The sequence below is a fragment of the Castanea sativa genome, chromosome 1 (genome assembly GCF_040712315.1).
Source record: "Castanea sativa cultivar Marrone di Chiusa Pesio chromosome 1, ASM4071231v1".
NCBI classification, from domain to species: Eukaryota; Viridiplantae; Streptophyta; class Magnoliopsida; order Fagales; family Fagaceae; genus Castanea; species Castanea sativa.
Window position 1 is genome coordinate 10,720,050 of NC_134013.1, and position 26,494 is coordinate 10,746,543.

General features: G+C 36.0%; 3 protein-coding genes across 3 annotated transcripts; 2 read left to right on the plus strand and 1 right to left on the minus strand.

Annotated features, from left to right (window-relative positions):
• Nucleotides 1-7,646: 7,646 nt before the first annotated feature.
• On the plus strand, nucleotides 7,647-16,614 carry LOC142638592 (protein DECREASED SIZE EXCLUSION LIMIT 1). The gene is made up of 13 exons (XM_075812632.1): nucleotides 7,647-7,937; nucleotides 8,069-8,131; nucleotides 8,231-8,302; nucleotides 8,407-8,463; nucleotides 9,366-9,571; nucleotides 10,085-10,143; nucleotides 10,235-10,328; nucleotides 11,118-11,184; nucleotides 11,278-11,360; nucleotides 11,456-11,547; nucleotides 13,258-13,364; nucleotides 14,823-14,886; nucleotides 15,916-16,614. The coding sequence occupies exons 1-13, from the start codon at nucleotides 7,834-7,836 to the stop codon at nucleotides 16,012-16,014; spliced, it is 1,167 nt and encodes a 388-aa protein (XP_075668747.1). The 5' UTR covers nucleotides 7,647-7,833; the 3' UTR covers nucleotides 16,015-16,614.
• A 3,566-nt stretch (nucleotides 16,615-20,180) lies between these two features.
• LOC142608594 (uncharacterized) lies at nucleotides 20,181-20,829 on the minus strand. The gene is made up of 2 exons (XM_075780318.1): nucleotides 20,430-20,829; nucleotides 20,181-20,191 (listed from the first exon to the last, which is right to left on the minus strand). The coding sequence occupies exons 1-2, from the start codon at nucleotides 20,827-20,829 to the stop codon at nucleotides 20,181-20,183; spliced, it is 411 nt and encodes a 136-aa protein (XP_075636433.1).
• Nucleotides 20,830-21,786: 957 nt separating this feature from the next.
• On the plus strand, nucleotides 21,787-24,078 carry LOC142608675 (uncharacterized). Its single transcript, XM_075780393.1, has 3 exons — nucleotides 21,787-22,291; nucleotides 23,247-23,491; nucleotides 23,641-24,078. Exons 1-3 carry the CDS (start codon nucleotides 21,787-21,789, stop codon nucleotides 24,076-24,078), a joined length of 1,188 nt encoding a protein of 395 aa, XP_075636508.1.
• The last annotated feature ends 2,416 nt before the right edge of the window (nucleotides 24,079-26,494 follow it).

The following is a 26,494-nucleotide window of genomic DNA, read 5'->3' on the forward strand; positions in this document are numbered from 1 at the left end:
AGGGTGTCTCGGGGTGCGTAGGAGGGGTCATATGAAAATCAAAACCGAGATCAAAACTAGGCCGCGAAGGAGGGGTGGGTGAAGGGACCTCGAGTTGAGGAGATGCATCCGGGATGGGTGGAGGAACCTCGGGTGGAGGAGATGCGTGTGGGATGGGTGCAGTACCTCGGGACTGAAGTTACAACTCGAGGGGTTGTTGCACGCCGACCACGGCCCCTACCTGCACTTGTGCTTGGGCTTGCCGCAGGCCGACCACGGCCCCTAGCCGCACTTGTGCTTGGGCTTGCAGAGCACCTTGACCACGGGTCGATGTACTTCGGGAGTCTTGGGTTTGTGCTTGGGGTTGCGGTAGCCGTTGACTCGCCTCATGCCCATTGTTTGCCCGCCCATTTGCCTTGCAAGACCACCACCAAGCCCGGCCACATTATTTAGGACACGTCGGACATGGTTGTGTGCTCGGCGCCTACGAGGAAGCATCTCCAATGATCTTAAATGGCTTTCAATCTAAAACGGAGAAAGAACCAAGTACAATCGATTTGATCTACTCAAATACTCAACTAAGAACAAAAAGTGTTATTAGAATACTATATGTAATAGAAAGTCTTTCTAATTGGAGGTCGGTCGGATCGAAAACCGCATTTCTTTGAAAAAAGAAATCAATTGATTCTACGTTCCTACATGTGCGAAGAAAAAACAAAGTAGGCAATAAAATCTAATTTAACACATTACCGTTATATCTAATTTAGCGCCGTTGCGGTCGACATACTTTCGAGTGACCGAACGGTACCGGCGGTAATAATCATGATTGCGAGGCATCTCACCAATCGAGGAGGTGCATGGCAAACTCGTTGTTGTCTCGTATCCCATGTAAGGATATACGGTCCATGCTCCTCCCTCCAATTTTTTTCCACCTTCCCACGTAAGTCTATTCTATGCGATCTATCATCGTACACAACATGGTCGGGCCGCTCTTGCGCCAACCCAAGCTTGTCGAAGGACACGATGCGGGTGGTGTGTCTCTACTATGCAAAAACACACCGGTGGCACCCTTGCCGTCCACGTATCCCTCCCTGCCGACGCGAAGGTCGGGAAGGTGGCCGAAGTTCCGCCTCATATGGCTGCCATATAATCTACGGTAGAAACAAAATACAATTATCATAGCATCTTAAAATGTGAAACAAAGGAGAATACATAGATAAAGGGAAAAACAAAAATTAAAATAGAAGATATGTTAAAGCAATGATTTCAACATATTCTTAAGGAAAATTAACATAACTTCCACGAAATTTTGTATATTATTACCCGGTCCGCTGCATTCTAACTAATTGCTCACGATAATGGATCAACGCGTGCCGGGATGGCCTACTCTTCGGGCTTGGCACCCGCACCCACCTACAGCACGATCGAATAACATAAGATATTACCACTTAGTTACTAAGAATAGTACATTGCATAACACACACTAAGTATCGGAAAATACTTACTTAAATGCAAGTGGAGCTTTTGGCCATTGGCCATAATCGCATCCAGTGGAGGCTCTATCCTCGGGCACAAGAATGGCAACCTCGCCCATGCCCAATACCGAACCAATTGCAACGCCCCACCAATGCGATGCCTCTTTATCACTTGCCGGCACAACTCCCTATACACCGATGCCAGTCAACCACTACCCCAACTATACTTTGGCTGATCATGAAGGTTCCGCAGGAACTCCAAGAACATCAGATGCACCCTATCTCCCGACTTATCCATGAAAATCTTATCCCCTAGTAGTGCTAAAATATAGCACCGGCATACTGATGTACTTGCTCCTCCGTTGCATCATGAGGCGGTGGCTGCAATGCGCTCAACAAGGCGACTAATGAGAATTCTTTGCCCCACCAAAGTTTTGTTGTCATTCTCCGGAACGCCAAAACCAAGCAACTCCACGCATACGGTTGCCTCCAATTCCCATCCACCACGGTAGTCGGCCCAACCAAGACCTCACCGTCTATAGGAAGTCCAAAAATGACCTCCACATCTTCTAGGGTGATTGACATCTCACCATGTGGAAGATGGAACGTATGAGTCTCCGGCCGCCATCGCTCAACTAGGGCCGATATTAGGCAATGATCTATCTCTCTAGAAGGGACCCTAAACAATCCTTCTAACCCCACCAACTTGATAATATCAATCACCCGATTATCTTGCATCGTTATCTTTGCCATCTCCTTAGCGCGACCACGGCATGTAAGTGAGCCCGAGTCCTGTAAAATGGATAAAAATTATAGCGGTCGTTAGAATTAGATATACAACTTTCAAAGAACTTGCTAAAAGTCAAAGACAACGTAAAAATTAAAGCAGTTGTTAAAACTAGATATTTCACCTCGCCATTCCAAATGTCCTCTGATCGATGATTTCGTTGTTGCGTCAGCAATGAAGGATCTTTGGACCGGGCGCACAATCTCTCGGCTCCTCATCGATCCCGTGGCTCCATACCGCAAAGAGTGCAACAATATTCCACGAATTAAGTCTTCATAAATAACTCTAAGGTAACATTATTTGATGCCTCCTACAATAATTAAAAAGATACTAAGATGCTTCAAGTGATTGAATTCTAATGGTAATAAGTTATTTGAAGAGGGTATCCAAAGAATGATAATTAGGTGGAAAATTTTGATCTTAAGCGAGAGAAGCTTGTCTAGTGCCGACCAAAAACCACTTTCTATCCCCTGAAACATTTTTAATAAAAGGCATTCCAAGTAAAATAGTATTTTAACGGTATGTAAATATTGTCAGCTCATGACCCATTTTCCAAACAAATCGGACCACCATCAAATTCTACATAATAAGCTTCTCATACTTACTAAGGGAAATGGGGACGGTAGGAGGACGGATGGTCATAAGGTGCACATGTAGTGTATATCACTCAGTCTAGTTACTAAAGGGAAAGAGAAACAAAACACTAACCGAAATTCTCGGGACGAGTCAAAGTGATGCTAATGAGTGAATCTATCTACTAATAGACATGGCAAAACAAATTTCCGTGACAAAGAAATTTTTTTTTAGGGAAGCAATAAATCTGCTTACTACTTATATCAACCTACTTGGGTAGTAATGTGGAGTGAGACCACATGGTGCGTAGTGAAAACTGCTCCATATCAAATAAAGCTTGACATTAAAGTGATTTGTCCAAGTGAATCTTTAAGCCATGATTATTTGATGGGCTGAAACTAAAGTTTCAAAGAACAATTTAATGTCAATCGAGTTTGAAAAATGGTAGCCTTTCTTGGGATCTAATTCTAAACTGGTCTAAACCAACACATATCGCATAAATGTGAACAAATTTGGCGAGTTGAACTCGACAAATCTAACCAATTTTTTACATTTACTTTTTCATTAGCTAATGAACTAGTTCGTCCCCAAACCAATGACCTACATAGCAAGTATGAATATTGCTACTACACTTCCCTGCAAAATAAGATACTCAAAAACCCAAAATTTATCTCACTAAGGTATTTCTTTTAAGGATATAGAATCTTCAACCAAAAACTACAAACAATGACTTCAAAAAAATTGCGGGGCCTCTTAAAACTAGACCTAATTTCTCACACCTATTAATTCAAATATAAATCCGATCAAGATTGGTAGGAAGACTAAATTGTGACTGTCCCTTATGACAAGGTTATGACGGGGTTATTAATAAGAAATAAATTATTAGTGGAAAAATGTTAATAGCTTTAAATAAAGGGATGTTCACATTGTGATCGATGTAAATTAGCGACAGATCTAACCCAATTGTAGTCGAATTAAAAATAATATTACATGGTTTAGGGTGTTTAGACGTAGTAATTGTATATTTCATTATGTTTTTCGAGACATCTTATTGCCGCTATTTTGTATTTGGTTGGCATCTACCGGAATTTATTTTTGGCATATGACCAATGCCATTAAATCTCTATACGATAGGAGAATAGAACTTGTGATTTAGGATATCAAAGCATCTCTAAGTTCCAAGTTTGATTTTAATTTATAAAATAAAAAATTTGAAAGCGATGCAACATAATATAGAGAAGAACAAAACGGTAATGAATTGGTCCAGATGCAAGAGATCTTCACCTTACCATCTAATTGAATCAATACTTGGTTATTTCACTTTAAAAAATTAAATTATCTTAAGTTTAACAAATTTCAAGACTATAAGCAAGTCAGCAACCAAAATTCATCTTCATTATTATTTTCAGTAATATTAAGAACGGCCTTGTCAAAGCACATAATGTACATATGCCAACCAAAAAAGCATCATCTACAGATTGGGGATGGTCATAGTCATCAAAACCAAAGATGGAAACAAGGGCATCATAGACATTGAAACATTAAGGCAAAGGTGAAATAAATTAGAATGAAAAAAGCTGCGAACATTAACTATCATGTCAATCTAACTTGCCGGGCAAATGGCAAGCTATCCATATATTTTCTATAAACTACGGCATTATTATGGCATGATTTAAGGATGTATCAATTAACCCACTCACATGCGCGAGTACAAAATTTAACTGTTCAATTCTATTTCACATTAACTACTATGATCCCGCCAATGAGCTCTAGCTCAATTGGCACCTCCTTCCCTTGTAAGTGCTAGGTGGAGGGTTCAAGACCCTCGTAACTTAACAAAAAAAAAAAAAAAAAAAAAGACTCTGATCCCAAAATATCTTTTTGCTTATATGAAGTCCATAAGTAGAGAAAAAAAAATCTTATTAAAAGTCCCGTAAGACACAAACTTATACATATAACTAAATCTCCATCAATACCTTTTCGCATTTCGGTATCCAACCCTCGCACCTATGTCGTAGTAATGCAACCATATGGATAGGTGGATACCATGATACAAACCTTGGCCATTAATGATACCAACCCCAAAGAAATTTATAGAACGGGAAGCAAAAAAGGAAAAAGGTAAAAAGATTAGGAGGATCTTACCTCTTCATCAATAAGTATCAAGCTCAGCATTGGCCTCTTAAAACTAGACCTAATTTCTCACACCTATGATGTTCACAAACCCATTACCCACATTAATTGCCCCCCACAAATTTTCACAACCTGCACTGGTACCAAAGATCAAAGAAAAGATGGAGCAAAGAAAAGAAAGATGAAAGGAAATGGAGAGAAGGGAGAGAGGCTTACCGGCGGTGTTACGGCGGACCGGCAGTCGGTGTAGCAGCAGCTGAGAAGCGAGAGAGAGAGAATTCTGAAAGAGGAGAGAGAGCGTTTGAAAGTGACAGATTGAGAGAGAGCGTTTGAGAGACTGAGAGTTGAGAGATTGAGAGTACTGAGAGTTGAGAGACTGAGAGTTGAGAGATTGAGAGATTGAGAGTACTGAGAGTTGAGAGTTGAGAGATTGAGAGTACTGAGAGTTGAGAGATTGAGAGTGTTTCAGTTACGCGTTTGAAAGGTAAAGTGGGGGAAAATTGTGTGGATTTCGAGTCTTATAAACTCGATTTCTACGTGGCTAAATTCCGTCAAACCCAATAACTCGAGTTTTAAAATCTCGATTTTTAATTCATATTTCGAGTCTTATAAACTCGATTTCTACGTGGCTAAATTCCTCCAGGTGGAAACTTTGTCCACGTAATCGAAGAACAAACACGACAACTCTAGTTTTAAAAACTCGAGTTTTAATTAAATCTCGAGTTTCTAAAACTCGAGATGTTAGTTTCCCACATTCTTTCAAAACCGGCCAACTAACGAAATAATTTGCACAGTAACGTTATTTGGAAAGGGTGTTCTCAAACTAGGACTTAACTTGATCTCATCAGATGTTGGAAGACATCGTCCATTATTGATCGCAATCTACAAGCCTTTGTCCACCATTTGCCTTTAGATTGACTAGCATGTTCGGTTGGATTGGCCATTGGCCACACTACAATTCAAATATGCAACCAAACACAAAAGAATCCCAAACAAATTTGGGCAAGTATAAAGTATGTCACATGATGAAGCAGAATTTCACTTCGTTAGTATGTTCCTCGTCTGTACGATGGATGACTTGGAGCTCGTCAGTACTATGGACAACTTGGAGATACTGTATTCAAGAAAACACTAAGCACATAATGACATCGGTTTGGGGTCTGCCAAGGACTCTCCAATGCTTAAATTAGCTTAAACTCTTTAGAAATCTATAATTTGTAGAGTAATTTATGTGTGTGTTCAACATGTCTCACTTACTTGTCTCTCCTAGCTTTATATAGTATTTGTGTGAGTAAATGCTCAGTCTACTGGCCTCTCTAACATTGTATCATAGCTGGAGGATTTATGACCTAATAATGACCATTTATCCTCAACCCTTTAATGTATGTAACGGCTATTAAATGAGCATAATTTGACGGTAGTAACGGCTCCGCACTCATTTTTCATTTGGACATTAAATGTTGTTTGGAATTAATGTGCTTATGCTCGTCCATACTTTTACTCATCATTAACATGGATGGTTTGCAATATGGACAAGCATTTCTATCTATCAGTTATGGTTGAGCTAAAGGGTTAAATGGCTTATTTAATAGCCATTTAGCTTTCTCATTCAATGTACTGTAACAGCTGTGTAATAGTTAGCTTGAGATAGTTGTAACAGCTATGAGTTGGTGACTGGAATAGCTGTAAGTTCGTTACACTTGTGCCATTTAAGTGGAGAATTTATATTTGAGCATTAATGTGTGCTTATGATCATCTTTAGTAATGATGGTCGTCCTTAGTAATGATGATCATCTTTAGTAATGATGATTGTCCTTAGTAATGACAATAACTTTATGGACGACCATTTTATACTACTCGTAACCACACAACAATACGAAGAGAAGAAAGAGAGTTAAAAGGATAAGTTTAAGCTTGTTTACCATTTGATTTCAATGAGAAATTAAAAAAAAAAAAAAAAAAGTGTTATCTGTCAGCCATGGAGAAGTGAGAAATGTAAAGGGTCAATCATTTAGAGACACAAAAAAAAGGTTTATGTATATAAAACTATTCGGCTAGTTTGATTGTGTCCAATTTTCCTAACGGAAGTCTTTATAATCAAACCAAACATGGAATGTTTTCAATTATAAGCCCTAAGCTTTATTTGGGGTCAACCATATACAATCGAGTCAATTTGGACTGGACGGTTTTGGTCGAGACTGAGTTGAATTGCACAACACTAAAATGACACTAAAATGGCCATATATACGGACGTGTAGTTTGCCATGATGTTACATTACATCGTAATATTACATTATTATAACCTTACATTAATGTAATCTCAATACAATATTACATTATTTAGAAAGGTAAGCACATTACAAAAATTTTAATGTCACATAATCGTAATGTGCATCACATTAAAGACACATTGCAATGAATCAATCAAAAGCCCCCTAATATCACCAATTATATTGTTTAAAAATATAAATATTATAGAATTTCAATTTATAAAATTTTACTAATTGAAACCCACGCTAACTATTTATATTCTAATGAGTAAAAACAAAAAAAAGAGTCACATATTTGTAAATTGTTACTTAAATACTGAACCTCTTCTCTAACTCTATCTTGTTAAAAAAAGAAAAAGAAAATAATACATACATATTAATCAAACCCCCTTTTTCTAACCTTTTTTTTCTAATATATAAAATAAAATTTTTAAAAAACTATGAAAAGGTCCAACGGCCCAAAAAACCCCATATCCGGCGCGGAACATTCCAGTCTCGTTAGGGTTTATAGTCATCGAACAAATTCCAGTACCCATTTCCGGCAATTCATTGCAACGTATTTCCAGCTAAAACGCAAAACGATACGACACCGTGTTTATTCGAATTTGAAGCAAGAATGAGCAAGAGGCCCCCACCGGACCCCGTGGCGGTTCTAAGAGGCCACCGCGCTTCTGTCATGGACGCTTCTTTTCATCTTTCCAAACCTTTACTCTTCACTGGGTACTCTTTTTTTCTCTTTTTTTTATAAATAATTTCAAATTTTATTTTATTTTACTTTCATCCATCAAATTCGATTCTCTTAATTAATTAATTAATTTTTATTTTTTGTAAATTTAATTTATATTTGGTAGTTCTGCGGACGGTGAGTTGCGAATTTGGGACACGGTCCAGCACCGAACCCTATCATCTGCATGGTACTCACATTGTTTCAGCATTTTTGTTTTTTGTTTTTGTTGTTTTAAACGTTATTGGCTTGTTGGGAATTGATTTTTTTTTGTCTACTCTGAGTTTAGGGTGCATAGTGCGGCACACGGGATTACTTGCGTTGCAAGTAGTCCTTTGATCGGACCAAACAAAGTTATCAGGTGCTGCTTGTTTTTTATTTTTATTTTTTTATAATCTAATTGTATAATGTTTATCTTTTGATACAAGCGTTGTGATTATTGTAATATTTTAATTGGGCATGTAGCCAGGGTAGGGATGGAACTGTTAAGTGTTGGGATATTGAAGATGGGGGATTGTCTCGGTAAGCAACTAATTGTAGTGCTTTTTTTTTTTTCTTTTTTTTTCTCATTGGAGTATGGTTATGAATTATGGCAAGATTTTGAATTTCTAAGCATAACTTGTGCATGCGCGTTGCTACGAAGAGAGTGTAGGTAGTGAATGAATGTTGTACATAAAAGAATTGTTAAAAGTTCAAACATCTGAACATGTTTAGATGCACCTCACAAGGTGCTTTCTCAGAATGCTGGGGCATTAGGAAAAGTCGTTAGTTACAAGAGCATGTTTGGCACCCATTTTGTGATTTAAGGTTGTGTTGTTAATTATTTAAAGAGGACTTGGAGGAGGGGTGCTACTGGGGGGGGGGGGGTTGGTTGATGGGCTGTCATTATTTACATGGAATGGACGGAAACTTCTATGTTCATCGCATATTCTTGTCTTTATGACCTGAGTTGAAAGGATAATTGCCACTGATCATCAGATTTGGGTCTTTCCAAAATTATAGCTATAGGAAATTTTAAAATCATGTCTTGTCCATAGGCAGACCTGATCTTATTTGATGTTTTCCAGTCAATATGTTTCCTTTATTGAATTTACTGCGCTTATTATCTCCAATAACACGTCATTAAAACTGGGTTGAGCTGTGGTCCCAGAATTATACTGCATGAGTTTTATTGATTTTCTGGTGTATCAAGCTTCATTGTGGCATTTGTCTCATCAAACTTCCTCCAGCTGTGCGTGACTTGTCTTTCCTCATAAGGATTAGTTCTTTGTACTAGCTATGATTTTTTTTTTTTATTAATGTAAGTATTAGCTATGAGTTTCATAGTGAAATATTACCTTGAGGCTGAAGAACTCCTTTTCTTTTTTCTTTTTTTCCTCTCTCTCTCTCTCTCTCTCTCTCTCTCTCTCTCTCTCTCTTTACAGGAATCCCTCACTTACAATCAAGACAAACACTTACCACTTTTGCAAGCTTTCCCTGGTGAAGAAGCCTCCTGCTTGTGCACTGCAAGCTGAAGATCTAAAGTATTATCACGAAAGGGAGGTTAGGGAAACTGCTGACTCAGAAAGTCTGGAAGATAGTGGGGTAAAGGCTGGAGGAAGTCTACCAGAGTCTTCACACACTGTTACAGGTTTTATTCAAATTGATGAATTTGTGCATCTACTTTTTACTTTTTTCCCTTGGTGTCAGGACTCATCAAAAACTCATCTGCTAATAAATGTTCTAGAATTAAAGTTTGGTTCAAGATATCTATATTCAAGTTTCAATATTACTTTAGTCTGGATTTTAAATCTGATATGGTTAGTATACTAATTACCCAGATGCAATTGTTAGTTCCTATCTGCAACAGCTATTCTCTTTTATGTATCATGCTCCCCTATGGAAAAAAGAGAGATGAAATTTTGTGTACTAAATAAAAGAAGAAGAAGAAGAAGAAGAAGATTTGTGCTAGAGCTCACCCTAGCACTGATACTACTTGGAGGTGCTGCCCTAGGGGCTCATCCCTTGATATCCTACACATTTGTGCTTTTCATCATTCTGCCTCATCTGTCATATTGGTTTTGTGGTGGTTCCATACTTGGTTCCATAATTGCTTCAGGATACTGTTGAAATTTATGGATTAATCAAATTTCTTGTTACCCAGAAAATACACATGCTGAAGGACCAAAATATGTGGCTATAGCAGGAGAGCAATCGCATGAGGTCAATATCCAACTTTTGACTGTTTTGTTTATTCATCTATATAATTTTTGGTGCATATCACTTATTATTTTTATGTGGATTATATCTGAAGGTTGAAATTTGGGATCTCAATACTGCAGAAAGGTTTGCACGGCTACCTCAAAATTGTGTTGGTGGCTCCCCAAATGTTTCTGCCAATGAGAAAGGTCTGTATCTGAGTTGAATTTATGTCTTTTAACTTTTGGTATTCTTTATATTATTATTTGGGCAACGTCATGCTTCACAAAGTTATATTTTAAATGTGCTGATCAGTGCCATCATGTACATTCGTTCATCAGTTTGATTTTTAAATTCTACTGGACAAATATTTCTGAATTTCTTGACTTGAATACAACATATCGTTTGTGGGGGTCTTCTAGAGGTTTTGTTTGCTGAAGAAGCCTGAGCCTAGAGTTATGTATAGTGATGCTATTCTAGAACACTGACTTTTTTTTTTTTGGTGGGTGGTGGGGGGGGGGGGGTAGGAATTAATCTGCACTTAAAAAATGAAGTAAGGGTGTTTTTAAGAAAAAATATTCTACCTTGATCACATAGTTCCTGAGGTGTTAGGATAGTTTGGAATAGCTTGTGTCATTATTGGATTTTTTGTTTATGTTTTAATCATCATTCAATTTTTGAGTATCATATTTCTTTAAGTCTGTTGTTGGCTCACTTATTGTTTCTTGCTTGGTCGTTAAATTTTCATATTTTCCTTTGTAAAATTAATACATTTTCCATTTCACATGGGTAAATACATATTGCCTTTCACACATTTTCCATGGAACATGGGTAAATACACATTGCCTTCAATTATTTTAATTATTGGGCTAAGTTATATCTCCATCACTTGGCCCTTTATTCTTCAGTAAAGAACCTCTCTGTCTCTCTCTCTCTCTCTCTCTCACCCCTTCTTTTCAAAAGCTTCACTTTGACATGTAACAATTATTACTTGGAAGGGATGTGCATGGCAGTTCAAGCATTTTTACCATCCGAATCACAGGGATTCCTAAATGTCTTGGCTGGGTATATCCTTCTTATCTTTCTTATTCACTTTCTATTATGAATGCAGCTAAGCATTTTATCAGTTTAGCAACTCTATAAGGTGTGTTGTGGCAGTTACGAAGATGGTTCCATGCTTTGGTGGGATATACGGCATTCGGGAGTTCCTCTAACTTCTGTAAAGTTCCATTCAGAGCCAGGTATGGGATCATGTATTTAGTGATAACCAACATATTCTTCCTAATTTTTTTCCCCTTGAAAGCAAATTGTGATCCATTTGGTATCCTGTATACAGTTTTTAGCATATCCATTGATGAATCATGTAGTGGGGGTATCTCAGGAGCTGCAGATGACAAAATCGTGATGTATAGTTTGGATCATTCCATGGTAAACACACATGTTCATAGATTCATCATACTTTTTTTCAATTTACATCTCTTACCAATAAAGAAAAGGTAAACAGTTTAGGGAATGTTTGGAAATCTCTTAGCACCATCGCTCCCTTGATTGGCCCATTCTGGTTATTGATAATCATTTGTACTGCATCTTCATCTTTTGTATTCCATTTTGCTTTAGCTGCTAAATTCCGCCTATCGGTTAACAAAGGTTATGAATTCAAAACCAGGCTACATTTTTTCATTCATTAGATCTCAGAGTTTGGGAGATGTTCCACCTAGTGCAACTAATGGCTAGTGAATCTGTCAATCACATCACCAAAACTATGTTCATATGAAAATCGCTTTGGAGGCCTCGTGAATTGCCCATTCATGAAATAAGGTGCAGGAGTTCTCTGCATCCGTAGAGGAGGCTCATCCATGATTGGTAATTGGAATTTGGGTACTTGACTGGATGGCCCACCATTGATCTTGGCTTTCTTCGTTGCATTCACGAATTCCTTGTTTGATTCTTAGGGCTTCTTCCAATCCACTTGACATCATATCCCTCTACTCCAAGTATTCCAAAGTATGTTCCTCCTTTTGTTTTGTGGCCCTTCAGGGGAATTATTGATTGAGATAGAGGCCAATGCGCCTTCCCCATTGATCACCATGACTTGTCCTATTGCTTCAGGGGATTTTAGATAATCCCCCTTAGTTTTGAGTAAGGGAACCCATTCTAAAATGTTCTTCCTAATCCTAATGAAGGGCCAGGCAATTGGTCAAAGTTATTCCCAAGTCAGAATTCTGGCAAACACCAAGAAGTATTCATTGTTAGCACAAAGAAACTGCTGGTTTTAGAGAATCTTGCCCGTGTTTTCCTTCAATAGTTAATTGATCTTGTTGGGTTTGTCATGATACAGTTGCCACTATTATGTTAGTTTGTTTCAGTTTAATAAGTGTATCCCCCCCTGCCCTCCTTCCTCTCTCCTCTTCACCTCTTGTGGCCTGTTTGGATTGAGGGGGGAGAGAGGGGGAGTAGAGTAGAATTGGCTAAAAATTAGCTAATGTTGGGCCAACTTTACTCTACTCCCCCTCCCTTCCCCTCAATCTAAATGGACCATTAGTCCCCTGTATCTTGACACCATATAATTAAGCTTTTCTTTTTCTATACCACTCTCTTGCTCCTTTCTTCTTTTTAAAATTTTCCTCCTTTTCCATTCCACTGTTTGGTGCTCATATTTGGATTATGATCTAGGACCTTGAGGGTATTTAATTTGTCAATATAGAATGTTAAATTGGTAGAACTTCCATCAGTTTTCAACTTAGTTCTAAGCTTTAAAGATCAATGGTGTAAAATATCTTTGTGTTGTACATAGAGTTCTACATCATTGATAACTGATAAACTTTAAATAAGCTGATTTAAAATTCAAACATCTATTGGGAATGATAACAATCATATCAAACAGTGGCTGCAAAATAATTAATTAGCAGAAAATGACTAGTGAGTTGTTTGAGATCATATCTGGTTTGGATAATGCAAAAGTCACCAGTTTAATGTTCCATTATTTTTTGTTTCTTTAGCAGCTTTCTTATCTATTTCATTTTGGTGACTTTGTGGATATATATTTATATTTAATGATGATTTACCTTTTTGCTGCCTCTAGCCTCCTGCTATTTGAAATAACTGTTCTTATGTCATGTCATGCCTTGTATGATGTAGGGTTCTTGTGTGGTCAAGAAAGAAATTAATTTGGAACGACCTGGAATAGCAGGCACCTCAATTAGACCAGATTGCAAAATTGCTGCTACTGCTGGCTGGGACCACAGGTTGCTAATAATTTTTTTTCCCTGAAAGATTAAAGGATTTTCATGCACAATTCTTGCACAGTTTCAGTTACTCTACTGTAAAATATGAATACTAGTCAGTTCTCACACAAATATTGGCTAATATGTTAATAATAATTTGCTGCATATAGAGTTGTAGTCAGTGAAGGGGTTACCTATGTGAAATTCTCTTCTCATTTTAATGGGTTGTGCTAGCAAATTAGTTGTGGGACATTTTTCATCCAATAGAAATGGTTTTCTTCAACTCAGTTGACTGTCTAGATTATTGAACAATCGTATTTGTCATTACTATCTAAATATTTAATTTTTTATGCTCTTGACAATGGATATATTTCTTCTTTGGTTAGTTTGATGAATTTTTATTTGTTTTTAATCTCAACCGAGTCCCTAAAAGGGTTCCTCAAAATCTGTTTGGACAGCAAATTTTGAAATCTTTAATTTAATTTAATTTATTTTTTGATAATTCAGTATTTCATTGAACAAAGAACAAAGTTTACAACCCCAGACTAAGCTAGCTCCAAGGCTGGAAGCCAGCAATTCCAAGCCAACGGAACACAAATGAAGAGTCTAGACAAACTCAACTGCAGACACAAGTCCACATACGGCACTACTGAACAACTACCAGAGCCCAGCCCATCCCTTACATCAAGTGATAAAACATACAAATTCATCTAAGTATACCCCAATTTGCACAATTTTTTTTTTTTTAAAGGATGGATTTGTTCCCTGCTTTCCTTCATTCTTCCCCTTAATTCTCTTTTGATATACTTTAGGATTACGATTTTCTCCTCTGTCTCAACCTTGCCACCATAGATTCTGTTATTTCTTATAATCCACAAGTGGTAAATTGTTGCCCACCAAGACAGTTTGCAAAGAATGGCTCTTGGACTTGTTCCTTTCAAGTATTTTGTGCCCCAACTTACCTGGTCCTCCCAGTTTTAAGGAATTTCAGTCACTAGACATAAAGCCATAACTTGCTGCTGTAATCTTCTTGTGAGTAGATATGCAGAGTTTCACCATGAAAACTTCACCTACGTGGATGATGGGATTCTCATAAATTGTCTAAAAACTTTGTCAGACTTTAGATTTTACATCAATGAAATGGAACAAACTTCTTTTTGGGAAATATTCATCTGTTTAAGTGATCTAGCTCAAACCATGAAAATTTGCATAAGCCTTTGAAAACCCAAAAACAATAATCCCACTTTGGAGCCTAAAACAGGAGTTGGCTCAGTCCAGGTCCATTATTGAGTAGTTAAAAGAACCAAAAAAAAATCTTATTCAAATTTTTTGCATTTCTTCATTTATTTTGCTATCAAACTGAGACTTAATGTGATTTTTGTATTATGCAATTCATTTATCAAAAGATATCTTTAGTTATTTTGTCTTGACATTATATAACGTAGGCTTTTAAAGTGGTCTCTGTTCACTTGTTTGCAGAGTAAGGATATATAATTACCGCAAAGGAAATGCTCTAGCAATATTGAAATATCACCATGCTACGGTATGTCAATTCATATTTGTATTATAACATATACTATATTATTATTTTTTCCTTAAAATTTTAAACTTCGTATCTCTATTTTCTTATTAGAAAGTTTAAATCAGTTGTTGTGGCTTGTATTTTATCTCTTGATATTCAGGGCTTTGATGGAAAATGCCTAGTTTTATGTTTTGGATGTTGTTTTAAATTTCATCCTTTTATATCAGGGCCAACAAGCTCTAGTTAGATGAAACTTCCCCTTTTTATAAATATGGATGGATAGTGAGATTGTGGGTTCATGACCCACTGGGTACGTGTGTGTGCCTCTTTCTTATATAGGTTTTCAATTTTAATGGAAACTAGGTTGAATTACTTTTAATTCCAGATATACTGATTAGTTGGTAGAAGTTCTTGAAAAGTCAGTTTTCTTTTTTATTTTCCCTTTTCTAGTTTATGAGCTCCATTTCAATTTTCAAGTGGAGTTTCTCTCTTCCTGACAAATCTGTATTTGTACTTGACGAGTTCTACATAGGCTGTCTATCTGCCACCAACCTTGCCTGGACCAATCACCTAATAAATTAGGCACAAGGGTTTTTTAGGTCAAGAGCCTCTTGGCCCGGTGGCACGACTGACTACTACCATGGGGATGAGCTTGGGTTCAAAGCCCACCTAGGGTAAAGTCCCTCGTCTTACCTTAACCAAAAGAAAAAATAAAGGCTTTTTAGCTTGAAATTCAAGGCCAACACAAGCATCCCACCTTGCTGCTTGATTAATTTATCATTGGCACATTGTTTCTGATATGATGGCCCTAAGTGCAGAAGCTTTTTTTTACGTACTCCATGATTATATATGGGTGAAAATAAAGGGAAATGGAAAAAGATAATTCTATTAAACCCTGCCACCCCACCTCCTGCTGGCGAGGTGGCATTCTACTACTGCTGAATGTGATTAGTTCACCTGTAATTCTTTCCTCTCTTCAGTTTTGTACTTTTGACTAGTTGATTGTTGTGATCACCCTTAAAAAAAATGCGTTACTTGTCCTTTTTACAGTGTAACGCGGTTTCATTCTCAGCTGATTGTAAGCTAATGGCCTCTGCATCGGAAGACACAACTGTTGCTCTATGGGAACTTTATCCTCCTCACACTTAATATTTAATGGTATCGAGCGACAAAACATTTGTACAGTGCCGTTGAGGATATGGGTTTTTTCTTTTGTCTCACTGCTTAGGGGAAAATTTTAACTAAAGACAATCTCAAGAAGAGGGGCTAATTTTCATGGATTGTGTTGTATATGGAAGAACCATATTTAATGGTATCGAGCGACAAAACATTTGTACAGTGCCGTTGAGGATATGGGTTTTTTCTTTTGTCTCACTGCTTAGGGGAAAATTTTAACTAAAGACAATCTCAAGAAGAGGGGCTAATTTTCATGGATTGTGTTGTATATGTAAGAACCATGGGGAGTGAGTTGCACATTTGTTCCTTCATTGCAATATAACTAGAGAAATGTGGTCATTAGTCTTTTGCTTATTTGTTAGTCAGGGAATGTCTAATTTAACAGTGGATATTTGACAGAGAGGAATAAAAGTGAAGTATCAGATATGGAAGGCTATACTGCTATGTTTGTTGTGGTTCATACGGAGAGAGAAATATATGTTTCGAGGGGAAAGAGTTAGCTTTGACGAAGCTGAAAATTTTATTTATGAATACTTTATGTGGAGTTCGGCTTCAATTTCTCTCTGTCTCAAACATAGTTTTTTTTTGTGTGGATAATATGAATAAATCATCGTGTTCTTTCTTTCTTTTTCCCTAATTTTTAAAAAATTACACTTAAAACCATGATTTTTTAAATCGTTTCAGTTATATTTCCTTATTAAGTTATTAACAGAAGCTCTATTCTTTCTAAAAAATAAACAGATGCTCTATTTCCAAAGTTTCAAAAAATTAAAATAGTACCTTTTCTCTTATATTATTGTCACTTTTATTGATATTAGTGTAATATATTTGTCAATACATGTTTTCAAAAAAATACATTATATCGTCTTTCTATTACCTTTTTTGCTTTCAAAATATTAAGATAATTAGAGATCGATAACTATATTATCTATAATTTCATTTTTTCTCTACTAAAATTTTTTTTACACAAAAGTATGAGTTAATAAATTGGAATCAGTGGATGGTCAATAACATTTTATTTATACAAATTCAATGTTTGTGTTAAGAACTTAAAGAACTTGTAGTTCAAGTGTGAAAAATTGAAAATATAAATCAAATTAAACATTATTATATACAAAATTTGATGTATGTGTTAAGAATGTAAATAACTCGTAATTCAAATGTGGAAATTCAAAAATATAAATCAAATTAAACATTATTAAATTGCATGACATTGACAAGAAATTACATAAGTATAACTTAATCACCCTTCGTTAATATGTACTTCGTATAATATTAAAATGCACACTTATTGGATAGTTTGTGACTGTGTTTAATTAATTTGATGTTAAATAGATAATTGGATAAGTGTTCTATAATCACTAGTATGTAACTCTGTGCATATGCATAGGAACACTTAAAACCAATCACAATTATATATATATATATATATATATATATATGATTTGGAATCTAATTGGATCTAGACTCTTCAATTTTTGCTCCCAATAATACATTTGCCATAAAAATTAAAAAATTAGATGGGGCACCTGGCACAAAATTGAACTTCAATTAAAATTCAATTTAGAATCTAATTGAATTTAGATTCTTTGATTTTTGCACCTAATAATTCACTAGACACAAAAATTAAAAAATTAGATGAGACACATGGCAGTAAATTAGACATGATTTAGAATCTAATTGGATCTAGACTTTTCGATTTTTGCATCCAATAATTCACTTGTCACCAAAATTAAAAAATTAGATTGGGCACATGACACAAAATTGAACTTAAATTAAAATTCAATTTAGAATCTAATTGAATTTAGACTCTTTGATTTTTGCACCTAATAATTCACTTGACACATAAATTTAAAATTAAATAAGACACGTGGCATAAAATTAAACTTCAATTTAGAATTTAATTGTATTTTCTCTCAACTTCACCTATTATTATTATATATAGATTTTGGATAGAATTTAAATTCTGATAAATACCAACAGATTATGACTTATCTATAGTTCCCCAACTCTTAAGTCTTATCCAATTTTTTTCAACACTATTATTAAAAAGATTTTATTTCGGTTTATTTGAATTTTTTTCTTAAAAGTTTATGTGATTTGTTTTTCAATAATGAATCCGTCTACAAGGTTTATTTTTTGGATAAAACAAGATTCTTTTTGTTGATCATTGGTTTCTTAATTATTATTTAGATTGCCTTCATTTTCTATCTTTCATATGAAGAAAGGTCGCTTTTTTTTTTTTTTAAAGAAAAGGAAGATCACTTTTTTTTTTTCTTTTTTCTTTTTTGAGAAAATGAAGGTCACTTAAGACATCTGTATGTTTATATATCTATTTATAATTTATATGCTATATAATAAAAGTTGAGCTTAAAAGTCATGCTTGTGTCAAGTGGATACCGCCAAGGTGCTTAGAAACTTGTAGCTAAATCGATTGACATCTCTTAGTGTTTTAAACCTAAACATACAGAGATTCAAATCCCCCATACTCAACTATCTAATTATTCACAAAAAAAAGAAGAAAAAGATACCCTATCTAATGATTAGGGTTGTGTCAAGTGGATACCGCCAAGGTGCTTAGAAACTTGTAGCTAAATCGATTGACATCTCTTAGTGTTTTAAACCTAAACATACAGAGATTCAAATCCCCCATACTCAACTATCTAATTATTCACACACACAAAAAAAAGAAAAAAAAAAAGATACCCTATCTAATGATTAGGGTTATGTCCAATGATATCAATTGCACTGGACAAGTTAAGATGCAGACACATGTCCAAATTGGACATTTGTCCATATCCCAACATGTCCAGTGCACTAAATCAATTGACATCTCCTAGTGTTTTAAACCTAAACATACAGAGATTCAAATCCCCCATAGTCAACTATCTAATTATTCACAAAAAAAAAGAAAAAAAGATACCCTATCTAATGATTAGGGTTGTGTCTAATGATATCAATTGCACTGGACAAGTTAAGATGCAGACGCATGTCCAAATTGGACACTCTTGTTCATATCCCAACATGTCCAGTGCACTAACGAACTGGACGCAAGCTCTGTCCTCTTATCTAACTACTACCTATGTTGATTTTAATAAGAAGTTCACAATTGACTTTATATTAACAGTTTTTTTTATACACGGCTTTTTGTTCAATCTATGAAATATATAATCATTATTAACTCATGACCAAAGGCATACAACCCATACCCATGGACCTTCAACTAGTTATTAAGGGTAATAAAAAGAGTAATTAGTCCAATCTGTTTGGCCGTGTAATCACTTTTAGGCTGATATAAGTATAACACGCGGTTTCAAACCACAGCCTGGCAAAATTCCCAGAGTCTTACGTGGAGACAAAAGAAGTGACCTATATGAATTAAGAAAGCTTGGCAATTTATAGCCAGAATGCTTCAAACAAAGCCATAATTAAACAGATAATAGTCACTTCAAGGTCAATAAAGCTTAGCTGAAGTTTGACCAAAAAAGCTAATAATTTTTCACTTCTCGTTAACATTTTAAAGTTTTTCGCTGACAATAAAGAGCTTAAAGGAAGAGTTTAGCATAGCAGCACAAAGATTCTGAATTGTCGTTACCTAACTATCTTATTATTGGAGATCATTATCCATTTGTAATTGGATGCATCCACACGAAAAGTTTTATGATGTTTACTTCATGACTTTTTAAATCCTTGTCTTTTTGATCACGTTTACTGCAAGATTTCGAAAGGAAAAAGAATGCATTTGAAAAAGACTTATCGATAATTATGGTTAATATAATACTATTAATAAATAAGAAGTTTTAGAAGAGATATGTTATCTGGGAGAAAATAATGCAACATTGAAAGGGAATGCAACTAGGAGGATTCCTAAAAATAACGGACACAAACGTGGATGCTATACTGTAATATGAGTAATTTCTAAAAAATTATCACATGAAACGACCGATACAACATCGGTATAACACGTACGACACATATATGACATCTTAAATAAGGTGTTCGTGTGCTCTGTTTGTTCAAGCTTTAAAATGCTAACTATTTATCATCAATATAGATTATGTATAACTTTTTTTAAAGCCACACGAAAAGTTATACTTCATAATATATACATTGATGTCATTGGACATCAATGTCATTGTTCAAAGGAAACCTGAGTAGTCAAAGGAAACCAAAAATAGCATTTTATTTAAGAACATAATTTTCAATAAGCCAATGAAAACAATTAACTTCATTCATACTCCTTAGAAGTGATTTACTTACTCAAAAAAGTAATATTCTAATACTGTTTTAGCAGCTTAGAAAGCAGGGTGTTTAATTTAGTTTTTTCTGGGAACTCTTTTTTTTATTAATCCACTTTCTCTTGGACTCAAAAACCCTAGGTCCATTACCTTGAGAGTGCGTGTCTCTGAGATCATTCCAAATTTCTAAGGTTGTGTCTCTATAGGTGATGCTTACTCTGATCTGTGGTGAAACTGCTTTCATCAACCATGAACCAACCATATTGTCACAACGAATCCAAGCATCAACAGTTGCTGGTGTCTTCAACAATGGAGAAGACAGAGTGATCGTGCCATCAACAAAACCAAACTTATTCTTTGCTATTAAGGCCTTCTTCATTGATTGAGCCCAAGCGTGGTAATTTTCACCATTCAAGACCTTTGATACGAGCATAGCTCCAGGGCTTTCAGCATGATGAAGATATAGAGGATTACGAATATCCTCTACCAGCGCTGGATCTTGCTCAATTGAGGAAGAAGAAGGATTTGATGCAGACATTGTGGAAGCCATTGAAGTTCAAGGAAAGCTTGAATTAGGTTACAGAAACTTCAAGAATCTTAGAGTAAGATTTCAATGAAGATCAAGCACCAAAGAAAAAGAAAGAGTGAAAACTCGAAGATCAACCAACAATGGTGAAAACGAGTTGAATCAAGAAGAAGAAACGAATCAAAAAGAGTGAAAACTTGAAGATCAACCAACAATGGTGAAAACGAGTTGAATCAAGAAGAAGAAACGAATTAGGAAGCCATTGAAGTAGCTCCAAGCTTCTACGAACGAAACCCTAAAATTTGGGAATTTTCTAGAGAGAATAAAAGCTCTGATACCATATGAGATTTTGTTGAAATGAAGAAACTGATTTCATTTAGTTTACTGTTACACATCAGGGCCTTTATACACAAAGTAGAGAATTAGTTTCTACAGTAACTAACTTAGCTAAGTAACTAACACTCTAACTAATTTCCACGTGCTCTCTCACGTGCAACACTAAAACTATATACAATGAATTAAAACTACTTACAGTTTTATGCTATGTACAAAATACAAGTCGTTTAACCACTATCTTCTAATTCTGACTTCTGCTCTGAACCATCACACTGCTTCTCCTCTGACTTTTAATCTAACTTCTGCCCTGAACCATCACACTGCTTCTTCTTTGAGTTTTGACAAGTTTCACCACAGATCGAAGTAAGCATCACCTATAGAGACACAGCCTTAGAAATCTGGAATGATCTCAGAGACACGCACTCTCAAGGTAATGGACCTAGGGTTTTTGAGTTGCAGAAGGATGTTGCCTCAATCAATCAAGGTGATTCCTCAATTACTGCTTATTTCACTCAATTAAAGATGCATTGTGATCAACTCAAGAATTTTAGACCTGCTTTAACCTGTTCCTGTGGAAAATGTACTTGTAATCTTTCATAAAGAATTGAGAGTGCTCATCTTCAAGACTCAGTGATGCAATTCTTAATGGGACTCAATGATTCCTATTCTCAGATCAAAGGACAAATTTTGTTAATGGAACCACTTCCATCCATTAACAAAGTCTATTCCTTGTTGATTCAAGAAGAAAGGCAGAGACGTGTGGGAAGTTCTAACAATCACATTGAGTCTACTGCTCTTGCTGTGAAAGGTTTTAATTCCACTACTGCTCTTTCTGGAAGTAAGAATTTCAAGAGCAAGGATAGGCCTATTTGCACCCATTGTGGGAAGCTTGGTCACACTGTGGAAAAATGCTTCAAACTGCATGGGTTTCCACCTGGATTCAAGTTTAAAGGGAAGACTACAATGGTGAATCAAGTAGGAATTCAAGAAGATATTGCAGAGGTCAATCAACCAGTCACCAATACTAATCAATTCCCTTTCACTAAAGAACAATGTCAGCAATTTTTGGCTATGTTGGGTAATCAGATGCAAGCTGCTCAATTCAATATGGGCAATAAGGAGGTTCATATGGCTAGTAGTGTCATCCAATGTTATTAATTCCGTTTTGGTCCTCGTTTCGGTTTGTCCAGTGGAACGAAATATTTCGGTACCGGCCTATTTCGGCATACCGTTTCAGGGTGTTTCAGAGTTCCTATATATATATGTGTGTGTGTGTGTGTGTAACTAGATATTATTACTTTTATATAAAGTAAGGAATTTTATTTTAAGGTTTCACCTTAAAAAAAATTAAGTGAAGGGGATAAAAAAAATTATGTAAATATTTTTTAAATTTTTACTTGTGGCATTGTTGTAAATAACTAAGTATCTAGGAATAGTTTTCAAGTAGGAAATTTCCTAGAAGTTTCCTTACCAATTCCATTAGCCCACTCATATTTTTCCACTTATTATTTCCTCTTCGTCTGATGACTCTGATCTCCTCCTTTCTTCTACTTCAAAAAGCTTTTTATCTTTTTTTGTTTTTTTTAATGCATCCTTAAGCTCAACAGGTAAGTGTTCTCTAGCAAAGGAAAAACAGTGGCTTTGAGTTTAGAGACATTCCAAAGCTTTTTTATTCAAAGCCTCATAAAAGACTCACACTCAATCTTTTTCTCTATGGAAGTGGCAGAGACACAAGCTTGAAGAAGTGAGTTTTAATGGCAGCACTTGAGCTTTGTCCATGACTTGAATTTTTTTTTCTTCTTTGATCTGATGTGAATCTTACCTTTCTTCTTCTTCTTCTTCTTTTTTTCTTCTTTTTCTTCGATCTCTATGAACTGTGAAGTGTGAAACAAACCCAAAACACATACCGGCCGAATCTTTAGTTTCGACCGGTATTCGCCGAAACACACCGGAATGACCGAAATACCCCGGAACTAGCTGGATTTTGACCCGAGGTGGAACAAAGGTATTCTAGTTCCGGATTATATACCGGTACGAGAAATTCCGTCCGTTCCGGCCGGAACGGAATGGAATTCATAACAATGGTGTCATCAAGCCTTCTTCAGATCCTCAGCCATCACAAGCAAAGTCTAGTGATGTTTTCAACATGGCAGGTATGGCTTCTTTTAAAGGTTGTAATTTGAAGCATTCTATGTTTTCTACTCAAGTAGTGAATAAGAAAGCTTTTAATGGAGATACTTGGGTCATTGACACTGGGGCAACAAACCATATTGTGCATTCTGTTCATTTATTCACTAATTTTACTGCCATTAGTAGTAATGTTGAACTTCCAAATGGTGAAACAGTTGTGGTAACTCATATAGGTTCTATTTCCCTTTCAGATACCTTAATTATTCATAATGTTTTTTGTGTTCCTTCCTTTTCTTTTAACCTTTTGTCAGTCAGTCAGCTCTTTCTTCTTGTTGTCTCATTTTCTTAGCAAATCTTTGTTTCATATAGGACCTTATTTGCTGGAGGACGATTGGTGTGGGTGAAGCCCATGATGGGCTGTATTTGTTGCAGCATAACCCTGATGCTTCTACCTCTCCAATCAACTTTGGTTCATTCTCATCATTCCAATCCCTTTTCAATTCAGTTTTCAAGTATGTTCAGAATAAGTCACAATCTCATGTAATCAATAATGCTGTTGTACCTTCTTCCTTATGGCATTTTAGGTTAGGACATCCCTCTGATGCAAAACTTTCATCTTTGAAGAATGTAATTCCTGATATTGTTTGTACCTTTAATAAAGATTGTGAAATTTGTCCACTTGCCAAACACAAAAGATTGCCATTTCCTTTCCTCAATCACATTTCTAAATTTCCATTTGATATTGTGCATTGTGATATTTGGGGTCCATATTCAGTTCCTACTGTTGATGACACAAATACTTCTTAACTATTGTTGATGATTGTACTAGATCAACTTGGGTTTATCTTATGAAGTCCAAGTCTGACACTAGGTCTCTTTTACAATCATTTTATCTCATGGTCAAAAATCAGTTCAACAAATCCATTAAAATTTTCAGAACTGACAATGGTCTTGAGTTTCAAATAACTAACTTCTTTAAGGCTCATGGTATCATACACCAACATAGTTGTGTTGCCACTCCTCAACAAAATTCTATTATGGAGAGAAAACATCAACATATCTTGTGTGTTGCAAGGGCTTTAAGAATTCAGTCTAATATCCCTATTGCCTATAGGGGTGACTGCATTCTCACTGCAGTTCATCTCATTAATAAGCTTCCTTCTCCTCTTCTTCATGATAAAACCCCTTTTGAATTGCTTTATGGTAAACTTCTTGATTATAGCTCTCTTAGGGTGTTTGGTTGTCTCTGTTTTGCCTTTACCTTGGCTTATAACAGACTTAAATTTGATCCTAGAGCCATCAAATATGTCTTCTTGGGTTATCCTTTTGCTATTAAAGGATACAAATTGCTTGATTTACATTCTAAAAGGGTGTTTGTTTCAAGGGATGTAATTTTCCATGAGTTAGTTTTTCCTTTTCAATCTCTTTCATCTTCCACTTTACCTTCTTTATATGATCCTTTATCTCAAATTTGTACTCCAAATGCTCCATCTTTACCTATTGATGATCTTATTCCTCATTCTAAGGCTATTTCTCCTTATGCTACTCTAGAAACTCATATTCTTGAGCAACATTTTTCTGATCTTCCAGAAGACTTGTTTGTCTATTTACCTCATGACATTGTTGATGCCCCTATTCTACATCCTGATCCTCTTCCTTCACCTTTACCTACTGTTTCAGCTCCCTCTCTAAGAAGGTCCACTAGAGTGTCCAAACCTCCTCCTTATCTTCAATCCTATCAGTGCAGTACAATTTCTACTAGATATCCTATTGCTAATTTTGTTTCTTCTCAACTTCTGTCTCCTAGTTATTCTCACTTCTGCAATAGTATTTCTGCCCTTAAGGAACCTCAATTTTATCATCAAGCTGTTGGTGATCCTAACTGGGAGGCTGCTATGGCAGCTGAAATTGATGCACTAGAACAGAATCATACATGGTCTGTGGTTCCTTTACCTCCAAATAAAAGGGTTGTTGGTTGTAAGTGGGTGTTTAGGATTAAGTACAAAGCTGATGATAGCATAGAAAGGTACAAGGCAAGGCTTGTTGCCAAGGGTTATACACAACAAGAGGGGTTAGACTATACTGAAACTTTCTCCCCTGTGGCTAAAATGGTCACTGTCAAACTGTTCTTGGCATTGGTTGCTATGCAAGGTTGGGTTCTTCACCAATTAGATGTGAATAATGCCTTCTTAAATGGTGATCTACATGAGGAATTCTACATGTCTCTTCCTCCTGGTTTGCACAGCAAGGGGGAGTTGTTGGATTGTAAAAGGGAGTTGGATGGCAAGGGGGAGTCAAAAAGGGAATTGGTTTGCAAGTTGCATAAGTCACTGTATGGCCTTAAGCAAGGTTCAAGGCAATGGTTCTCCAAGTTTTCATCCACTTTATTGCAACATGGTTTTGTTCAATCCAAAGCCGATTATTCTTTATTCATCAAGCAAGATGGTAAGATGTTCATTGCTCTTCTAGTTTATGTTGATGATATTCTCATTGGTAGTAATGACCCTAAGGTTGTGGAAGATCTCAAAGTATTTTTGGACAAACATTTCAAGCTGAAAGATTTGGGTAGTTTGAAATATTTTTTGGGGTTAGAGGTTGCAAGATCACAGAAGGGTATTTCTTTGTGTCAGAGAAAATATGCCCTTGAAATTGTTCATGATGCAGGAATGCTTGGTTGCAAACCTGCTAGAACTCCCATGGAAGCTAGTCTAAAATTGAGTAAAGATGATGGTGAGTTATTACATGATGCTGGAATGTATAGAAGACTGATAGGTAGGCTGTTATTTCTGACAATAACTAGGCCAGACATCACTTACTCTGTGCACAGATTGAGTCAATTCATGTCTAAGCCTAGGAAGCCTCATTTGAAGGCAGCATATAGAATCATTCAGAACATTAAAGGTACGGTAGGTCAAGGACTATTATTTCCATCAAACACTTCACTGCACCTAAAGGCTTTTGCAGATGCAGATTGGGCAACTTGCCCGAATTCTAGAAGATCCATTACAGGTTTTTGTGTTTTCCTTGGTGATTCATTGGTTTCTTGGAAGTCTAAGAAACAAAATACAGTTTCTAGATCAACTGCAGAGGCTGAATATAGGTCAATGGCTGTGGCTGTGTGTGAAGTGACTTGGATTCTATATTTGTTGAAGGATTTGAATGTAAAACATGATAAAGCTGCCTTGTTGTTCAGTGATAGTGAAGCAGCAATCCACATAGGGTC